The sequence below is a fragment of the Astatotilapia calliptera genome, chromosome 2, assembly GCF_900246225.1.
Source record: "Astatotilapia calliptera chromosome 2, fAstCal1.2, whole genome shotgun sequence".
In the NCBI taxonomy this organism is placed as follows: domain Eukaryota; kingdom Metazoa; phylum Chordata; class Actinopteri; order Cichliformes; family Cichlidae; genus Astatotilapia; species Astatotilapia calliptera.
The window spans coordinates 23838442-23848260 of NC_039303.1; the positions used below are offsets into that span (position 1 = coordinate 23838442).

Sequence of the window (9819 nt, forward strand, 5' to 3'; positions counted from 1 at the left end):
GTGTCCTAGATTTACATAGCAATGTAATGCAAGCCAAATTAGTTGAATCTGAGAGATGTGCTGATGGACACATTTGTCCTTTATTTAGTACATCAGGACTTAGCAGGGCAGCTCAAATAAGTCAAAAGATATAGACCAAAAACTGAGTGAGATATGTATATAATCCCATACAATCAGCCAGAACTCAGGTTGTCCCCATGTGACACTTAATCAGTCAAACAATTATAGATACTCCTGAGCTCAACTCATTATGTATATTAAGCACACCTGTCTACAGAATTAATTTCTTCCACCAAAATAGAGACCAAAGAACTGTCAGAGGACATCAGGGACAACACTGTAGATTTGTACAAGGCTGTTATGGGCTACAAGACCATCAACAATAAGCTTGGTAAAAAGATAACAACTATTGGTGTGACTATTTTACAATTAAAGAAATATATAATGAACATTAATCGAGCCTTTGCATTTATTTAGAAGTGAAATAATGTTTTCCACTTAAGCGTCCAAAAATATTATACCTAAAACACTTTTACATTAACTTGAGTACACCTCGTATGATTTGTTGTTGGGGATAACTTAATTCATTGCAAAAATGTACTATATCAAAACATAATTTTAGATTAAACATATATATATATATATATATATATATATATATAGATATATATATTTGGGTCCAGGCTTTTAGATATTTAAGTGAGCAGATAAGAAAGTCACACTGATCTGACAGTTGTTGCACAAAGCTGTCCCCCGTGGCAAAAAAAAAAAAAAAAAGGTAGCTGCATGCCTCACATCAAAGAGCTTGATGGACAACCACGTGTAAAACCCTTCAGTTACTCCTATCTACCAATCAGCAGAGCACAGTTTGACAGACATCATGTAGTATCACGCAGATCTGCACCACTGACACCGACAAGCAAGGCTGAGCCAGCCCATAATGCCCTTGTAGTTATCACATTTCACATCTGGGAGAGGAGTTTCATCATCTGCTTTGCATATTTGCAAATTGATCAGCAACTTCACGTTAGTGGCAAAAATGATTGTTTTCTGACATTTTTGAAGTACCAAGTAAGGGAGTCAAACATACGTGCCAGACGATCCAAGGCGCTTGAAAGGGAATCTAGCTCTCTCATTATGTTCACCAGGTCAATGCAGGTGTTAGAGGTAGCTTCTTCTTCAACCTTCTTTGTGTTCTCCATCTGAAAATGAAGTTCATACACACAAAAAACAGTCAGTCACCTATCAGCATACACAAGGTAAATCAAATGTGACAGACAATCATGAATGGCAATGTTGTATTTCAGCTAAAAGTCATCCATAACAGTAAAACTAAAACACATATTTTACTGTTTACATTTAGGGTAGGGCTCCAAAAAACAAAGAAAAAAATGACAGAACACATTTTTATTTCAATTTTTATTAATTTATTTAATTAATTTACTTAAAAAATCTTTCTAAAAAAATTACACAGACCAGGGCAGTTTAATAGTGAGAAAACAAACATTACAGTCCATTCAAATGAATAATTAACCATCAAAATACTGTTTTAGTGCAAGTAGTCAGAACTAAACAAGGCATGAATGCCCACCTCCAGCTACCAAAAACAAACAGATCCGCTGGGATTTCAATGTTAACATTTAAAAGTTAAAACTTGTAAATTCTAGTGCCTACTTGTGAACTCAAAACTCTTATAAGCATCACATCTGAGAAAGTGTTGTGACAGCAGTCTCAGCAGATTTGTCAATCTGTGACTCCTGGTCAGGGTCTCCGCAAACAGCAGCTCTACATTTGAGATAAGCTTCCTTCAGCTTTTGCATAGAGACTCCCAGCTCCGGACTAGTCCGCAACGCCACCATATCATAGGCCATCCAGGTCAGGTGCGCTGCGGGCAGACAGATAAGAAGAGAGTGACATCGCATGTTTCAGACATTTATTTTAGTTACCTAAGCTTCACGCCCAAGCTATCTGAGCTCATATTGACCTCTCTAAATATGCCACAATACCGTTAACGTCCCATACCTGACATACTCTCAACGTCTTCAATCATCCTCTCCAATTCCTTGTTCATCGCCAGCATGTCGTCGTCGCTGATGCGTGGAAGCTCGGAGCGAGTGGACGAATCGGCCATCCTGATTGCACACGTATTATTTATTTTATCACGTCTCCCTTTACAAACACCTCCGCATGAAAATAGCTAACGTTAGCTAACGCTAGGAACGAGCCTGTTACTGTTAGCAAAGTGATGTTAGGGCAGAAAAAAAGTTAGCAAAGTAGACTTCTAAAACTAAGATGTTGTAACATTTGTCGAGGCAGGCTAGTAAACTTGAGTTTTCTCGCCGGGGTCTGAAGGTAATGTTCAAAACTTATAAACTTACCTTAGGAAAGTTTGTCGGCTGCTTTGGAAAATAAGGGTCTCGCGCTAATGTAAGAAAGCAAAAAATAAGCATGCGCATTGTCATGTCACAAACGCTCACTTTGAACTGTGATGAGGTTTTAATATCCTACACAGTAATGCACTATTTTAACACATGAATTGAATAAACCTATTGTAACAAAACCTGCTATCATGCGAATAGAGTGTAGGTGACTGTATTCTTTATATTATCATAAATGGTCATTTGGATTCAGCAATGGAAGCCTATATTATTTCAAGGAGGTAATCTCGTCCCCCTAGAGTTATATAAACTGAATCTGCTTACAGTCCATTTTCCTCATTACTGCTGGAGGCAAGTATTAAGTGAGTACTTTTCCTGTTTGTTGTGTAACAATATATATATTGATGTAATATATTGTTTTGTTCATGAACAATATACTGTTTCCTTAAGGCTATTTCTTAAGGATTTTTGAATCAGATCGTTTACTCAAGTAGTCTACTTTTATATGTTTGACATGAAATGTTTGTAAAGATTAAAAAGAAATCATAAACCAGGGTGTTAACAAAATTGTCTGCCATAGGTTAAACTTAATAGTATCCTTGTAATATCCAAAAAATATGACAAATGGTGGACAAACACCATGAGTGGAAAATTATTTTTCCACTCAAGTAGTCAACTAGCTGACAACAGGAAAAAAAATGAGCTCACCTGAAAAAACAGCCAATCAAAATAGAGGGGGGCGTTTCCAGAGGAAAAGATAAAAGTGTGCCAGGTGACATCTTGACATACAAGCAAGGACAAAGACAAGAGTAAAGAGAAAGAGCAGGACTTTTGGAGTGGAGAGAAAGAGTCTGAGAAGTCTTGAGAAGAAAACCCATCAAAGGCAAAGAATTAAGAAGAGACAGAGAAGTGAGAAGAAACTTGACAATGTCTTCATTTGAGGCCCAGAGTCAGTCTCCTCCTCGATGTGGCCCGCAGTTTCCGAGCCTCGGCCAGGAGCCCCCTGAACTCAGCATGTACGGCGACTGTTACTACCCTCCTCCTTCACTGCCAAGTCCTCAGCGCACTACTCCTACCACCTATGAGATAAGTGACTACACCAGCTCCTCCTCAAACCCTTACCTATGGTTTAACAGCTCTGGGATCAACACATCGCCGTACCTGGCTACCACCGGCCCGCCAGGTAATCCCGGCCCTCCGTTTGTTCCTCAGCACTATGGCATGCAGAGGCCTTACCTGGGTCCACCTGGTGCTGGCGGTCCAGGAGGGGAACTGAGCTGGTTCTCCCTCCCTTCACAAGAAGATTTGATGAAGCTGGTACGCCCCCCTTACTCCTACTCTGCTCTCATCGCTATGGCTATCCATGGAGCACCAGACAAGAGACTGACGCTGAGTCAAATTTATCAGTACGTCGCTGATAATTTCCCTTTCTACAACAAGAGCAAAGCGGGCTGGCAGAACTCTATCAGACACAACCTGTCCCTTAATGACTGCTTCAAAAAAGTGCCAAGAGATGAGGATGACCCAGGTATGTAATTTTTGCATTTTGCATAGTTATGGTTGTGCTTTGAATTACTTTAATGGAATCTATTTACGTCTCTTCCATTCTAAAAGTCTTATTTTCTTCCTTGATAATTTAGGTAAGGGCAACTACTGGACACTTGACCCAAACTGTGAAAAGATGTTCGACAATGGAAACTTCCGCCGCAAAAGAAAGAGAAAGTCTGATTCTCTGTCCAGTGGAGATGGCAGTTCAGGGCCTCCAGAATCAGGTGACAGTGAGAGGGCCAGTCCTAAACACTCCAGCAACCCCAGCCTAAACATGTCGCCCGCAACGGACAGGATTCCTTCACCTTCACTGTCAGTTCCCGGGCCGTGCCTGAGCAGCTTCTTATCTGAAATGTCTGGAGTCTCCAATGGGGGAACAAATGAGGTGGGAGGTAGTGGGTTGAGCAGGCCGCTGCAGATGAACGTTCCTTTAGATGGGCCACATAGACCCACACAGCCAGGAAGCTTTAGTACCTATTCGGCCAACTCCAGTGGTTCAGAGTGGGTACCACAAGTTCCAGCTCCACCCGCACTCTCCTCTTCACCCAGCCACTCCTCGTTAGGTTACACTAGCCCCATTCTGAATCAGTACAATGGCTCCAACAGTCATTTTTACCCTACACTGAGTTCTACAGGTGTCATCTATCATCGTGAGGGCACAGAGGTTTAATAAGACGTTGATGGGGGAGAAGGTGTTTGAAGAGACTCTTGATGGGAAATCCATCTGGTTATTTTTTTTTCTAAGAGAGGGTCCGTTGTAGAAAATACACAAACACAAAGTGTGTTTGCGCTGACTGAGACAGTTGAGATCACCAAAGCGTGTGAAAGTTGCGTAAAAAGTCTTTAATTCCCACAGGAACAGCTTAGTCAGCTGCAGCGGACTATAGTTATCACTCCCTGAAACCGCAGCCAGACTCACTATCAGATCTTCAGTCAGCTTTTATTCTAACTAAAGCTTGTTTCTATCTGATCTGAGTCATTATTAGCAGATCCTAGATCTGAAGTGCTGACATCAGGCTATTCCACTGCTATCTATGATTCTCCGATGGTATCGCCATTACAATGCTCAGCATATTTAGAGTAGGTAAATTATTCTGTTGTCTACAAAACATCTGTAGTTATTGCTGTAAAGTAAAAAACAAGTAAAAATGTTAATGTATACCATGTTTTTTTATAGTGCTAAAACAAAAGCATCTCATTGACCTACAGTCTTAACGGTAATTGCAGTTTGTAAATATGTTTATGTGTTGTGTAATTTTATACATATGAGCTGTTGGTTTGTCGTTACAACTTTTATTGTGTAAAATGGATTTGCAATGTATGGTGTGTACTATATTTGTTGCATTTTGATATGAATAAAAGGTTTGAGTTACAGCTGCATTTTCCTTATTATTTATTTATTTTCATTTTTTTATTTTAAGATAAATAAATTACACTTTCCCAGTCAATAAACTACCCATAGGCAATCACAAACACTTACCAAAAAAAAGACAAAAATAAAATGATAAGCACTTCGTGACAAAAAAAAATAGTCCTGTCTGAAAAGCGATGACCAGTACTGTGGAACCTGCATGTCGGTGTAACCTGATCTTTGTGTGATGGATAGTTAACTGATTCTCCTAAACGGTGAAAATCCACATTCCCATGCTGTCCCTCTTCCCTACTCTAAACATTAAAGTCATTCTCTATCACACCATCTGTGCACACATACTGCTGACTGGATGCAAGCAGCTTCATTAGGGGAAAGGGGACCAACTGTAAAACAGCTGTAAAGATGCTGATGCATGAATTACCAACTAAATGGAACACAGCAGCTCAATCCAGTTTGCATTTGTTATTACCCGATGAATTTTAATACTGTCAAAACTGTATACCAAATGAGAACAATCCTAACAATAAACGAGAACGAATTAAATCAAAGTGCCAAGAATAAATAAGCTTTTTATTTGTACATCAATAAATAAAACAAAAATGCGTAAATATTTAAGTGTTGTATACATTTTGGAGAAAAAAATATAACATCTAATAAAGAAATAGTACTTATTACAAAACTTGTGTAAACTGAATTTGCAACTTTAATGTAACTTTGTAAAGTCAGATCTATCCAAGAAATTGGATTTATATATCTTGACAAAGTATTTCTTACCAGCACAGCCATATAACAAGATAGCTTACATTTTGTATTTAAGCACTTGGAATTTATTAAAGTATACATGTATACTAGATTTGTGAAAATTTGAAAAATCCATCTAACAATAATAATAATAAAAAAACATTAAAAGCAATGCCTATCGTCTTGGTTGTTTTAATTTGTTCTTTTGTTGATTTTTGGTATTTAAAACGATCTAAACTCTTTGATCAATGTCACCCTCGGGCCTTTATTTACCCTGAAATAAAGGCAGCATGACACTCATTTACGCTAAACACAAAAACAAGAAGAACAAGAAGAAGAAGATGGAAAAGACATGGAAAAGACACACTTTCAGAAACAGATCAGGTGGAATTTAACATCTTGGCACAAATGACAAAGTGTACGAGGTCAACCTGTCAAAATTTGCATAACTGATTTTAAAGAAGTTGCGTTCAGATGGGCCATAAAGTCTTGTTTTATTACTTGTGTCAGACTTGCTAGGATATCTGATTTAACTGTTTGAAAAATAGCCACCCTTATGCCAAACCTAAACTCTTCAACTCATTCAGGGAATTAGTCTTCTCGGAGGCAATATGATTTCCAAGTATATGAAGATTCAGAAAAAGACAAAGAGACGGAAGTCAGAGATAAAGGTAAGAGGAGGAACGTATAGTCAGTATTGCTGCATATGCGTTCCAACATGTCACACTTCTATCTCTAAATCCTTTGGCACATTGAAAGGTTCATGCAGCCAATTAGTTTATTCCCCCCCCCCCCCCCCCCCCCCCCCCCAACTCCATATCGTGTGCAGACTTTGTACTGGCAGGTAAAAGTCCTTTTTGCCTAGTCGATTAAGCCTGAGTACTTTTGCCAACAGAAACATTATAGGACTTTTGTTTCGGAGACTCCAAAGGAAACTGTCATTTTAGGCAGACAGTACAAAATCGATGCAAATTCTTAACTGTTTATCACATCAAGGCTGGAAATCGTGTAATCTGGAATTCCAGGTGGAGCCTTTCAAATAATAAACGGTAAAACCTGAGGGATTTCACTTACAGACTTCTCTGAAACCAAAGTCAATTTTCTTTTAATGAAACTCATAACACAATATGTTTCAGTATCTTGGAACTTCCCCTGCCTGTTACTCTGTTTATTGATTTAGACTGAACATTGTCTTTATGTGGACAGATCATGCATTCGTCTTACGTGATATAACATCCAATTATGCTTTATTTCCCTCCTGGCAGTTCTTCTCACCTGTCTTTATCTGTTGCTGAGTCCAAAACTGCGTGTCTACTGATATAAAAACTTTTAAGAGGTGCTTGAATCTCTGTCTTTACCTTATAAAAATGATAGTGAAAGTGAAAAATTAAGCCAATAAGCACTTGTATTGACAACTAATCTGCATCTATTGTGAGGCACAGTAGCTTTTCTGTGTCTCAGGGATACCCAGTAGAGCATCCATTAATCATACAGAGCTGTGAACCTTCTTTGCCTTAGGCAGTGGAAATATTGCTCAATAGAGTGATGCGATTAAAATCTATAAATCCTCATCTCCACCTGCCGCCTGGCTCGTGGCTGTCTTCCACACACCTGTCAAACTAACGGAACGCATGGCCCGTGTGTAGTGTTTATATTATAAACTGAGACAGAGAACGATTGTACCAGAGCTGATGTGCATGAGAGATCTTTCCTGTCTGAACTCTCCTGATTATAAATGTGTGAGGGGTGGGGGAAAAATCACACCTCACTGTATAGAGAATAAGGTCTGGCAGGAATGAGCTCATGTTTATTCCTCCAAAGTGAGCAGATGCACCAGTTCACCTTGAATAACTGCTACCTGAACAGAAAGCTAACTGCTGTGGTACCAAAGCAACCCAAAACACACACAAGGACACACCACACGCGCCTTCTGTATTTACTAAAACAGTTATGTCCTGTCAAAGCTGTTTAGTAAACGGTAGAACATCAAGCCTGGAGAAATGTCATCATACCCATGGCCACAGCACTGTATTACCAGCTTGCTGTTATGTGTAAACACCTCCACACACTCCACAGGTGATGAAAGGAGGGAAATCGGTTTACGCGAGTTTTGAAAGTCACTCAGCACTCTTTTAGTTTTTAATGCTTTTCAAAGGTCAGTTCAAAAAGCTGGCTTTGTATGAGGTCTTACATCCCAGGATCCAAGTCCATGAAGTACTCTTATGTTTAAAATTCTTCACATTTTAAAATTAACCGTTGACAAATGAAATGCCACTGATCCTCATGACACAAAGAACAGGAGACTTTAAGGTGTCTAAATAGTCTCAGCAGGTTGGTCCAAGAGCCATAGTCCATAGGAAAATTCCTTCAGTTGTCCCTAAGAAAAGTGTAAATCTTCAGCAGCTCCTTCCCTGTACTGCATCCCTGTGTCGCAGAGTCCAGAGAATAAAGCAGTGACTGCTCTGCACTTGTTAAACATGGTTTATATACACGATTTGGGGAAAAGTGAAGTTTGAAGACAAACACAGAAAGGAGTGAGACGGTGTGTATATATGAATCATTCCTATTTCCCCCTAAAATATTTTCCATGTCAACATGCAGTAAACATGGCGATATGAACAGGGCTTTGCTGAGAGGGAGGGAGATGAAGAAATACGAGTGGGATAAAGTGTATACATACATCTCAAATCAGCTAAGCTAAATAAGTAATCTAAGAAACTGGAACAGCATCTTATGTAACTTGTGTAACCTTTTTTCCCGTATTCCCATTTTTTTGACCAATAGTATTTGTGAGCATTTTACTGTTGATCTGATGGGACTAGTTAATGATAGTGATAATGATAAAATTAACAAGTATCTAAAAGTAAAATCCACACAGGTGTCTTTTTAAGCGATGGCAGTATTAGTATTTTGGTCAGTAAGTCTAACCCTTTTAATCAAAAATTTAATATCAGAACTAGTGTATTGGAAGCATTATCAATCATTTTGAATCCATGTTTCCTGAGGACAGGACTATCGACTTTCATTGTAATTGTTTTTTGACAATTATAAGCTGGATTGCTGTAAAAGTTTTAGCAGATACTCATTATGTTGTGTATACTCACCAAACTGTTAATTATTTGCATCATGCTAGTACGGGATTAGACCTCTTTTTGCCTACTTTAATTCTTTGTGACATAGATTTAACAAGGTGCTGAAATCATTCCTCACATATTATGGTCATATTTACATGGTAGCATCACATAGTTTCCTCAGATTTGTCAGCTTAACATCCACTCTACCACAAAGGTGCTCTGCGAGATTAAAATCTGACTGTTGAGACCTTTGAGCCCATTGATGAAATGAGATAATATGAGGTTTGTGACATGGTGCATCATCCTGCTGGAAGCAGCCACCTGACGACAGGTACACCGTGGTCATAAAAGGATAGATGTGGTGGCAGTAATACTTAGCTAAGCTGTAGTGTTTAAACAGTCCTCAATTAGTACTAAGTGGCCCAAAGCATGCCAAAAAAAAATACACACACCTTTAGACCACCACCATTAATACAACGCAGGATGAATCAATGCTTTCATTTTTATGCCAAATTTTGAATCTGCTACTCAAATATCTCAGCAAAAATCAGGAGTCATAAGACCAGACAACATTTTTTCAGTCGTCTGTCGGCTGTTAGCTGACAGGATTGGCCTCTGGTACGGTCTTCAGAGATGGTCTTCTGAATACTTTCTTTGTAATCACTCTTTTTTTTAGTTACTGCTACCTTCATATCAACTCATAGAA

At 38.9% G+C, this 9819-nt stretch overlaps 2 protein-coding genes across 2 annotated transcripts; one reads left to right on the plus strand and one right to left on the minus strand.

Annotated features, from left to right (window-relative positions):
* Window positions 1–1475: 1475 nt before the first annotated feature.
* On the minus strand, window positions 1476–2702 carry syce3 (synaptonemal complex central element protein 3). The gene is made up of 3 exons (XM_026188923.1): window positions 2379–2702; window positions 2023–2132; window positions 1476–1885 (listed from the first exon to the last, which is right to left on the minus strand). The coding sequence occupies exons 2-3, from the start codon at window positions 2129–2131 to the stop codon at window positions 1701–1703; spliced, it is 294 nt and encodes a 97-aa protein (XP_026044708.1). The 5' UTR covers window position 2132; window positions 2379–2702; the 3' UTR covers window positions 1476–1700.
* A 196-nt stretch (window positions 2703–2898) lies between these two features.
* On the plus strand, window positions 2899–5136 carry foxi3b (forkhead box I3b). The gene is made up of 2 exons (XM_026179926.1): window positions 2899–3906; window positions 4019–5136. The coding sequence occupies exons 1-2, from the start codon at window positions 3306–3308 to the stop codon at window positions 4594–4596; spliced, it is 1179 nt and encodes a 392-aa protein (XP_026035711.1). The 5' UTR covers window positions 2899–3305; the 3' UTR covers window positions 4597–5136.
* Window positions 5137–9819: the final 4683 nt, after the last annotated feature.

Coding starts and splice junctions, on each gene's coding strand:
- syce3 (XM_026188923.1), bottom strand. CDS start 2,131: ATGGCCGATTCGTCCACTCGCTCCGAGCTTCCACGCATCAGCGACGAC. Junction 1,886..2,022: donor AGACGTTGAGAGTATGTCAG/GTATGGGACGTT, acceptor GTCTGCCCGCAG/CGCACCTGACCTGGATGGCC.
- foxi3b (XM_026179926.1), top strand. CDS start 3,306: ATGTCTTCATTTGAGGCCCAGAGTCAGTCTCCTCCTCGATGTGGCCCG. Junction 3,907..4,018: donor AAGAGATGAGGATGACCCAG/GTATGTAATTTT, acceptor TTGATAATTTAG/GTAAGGGCAACTACTGGACA.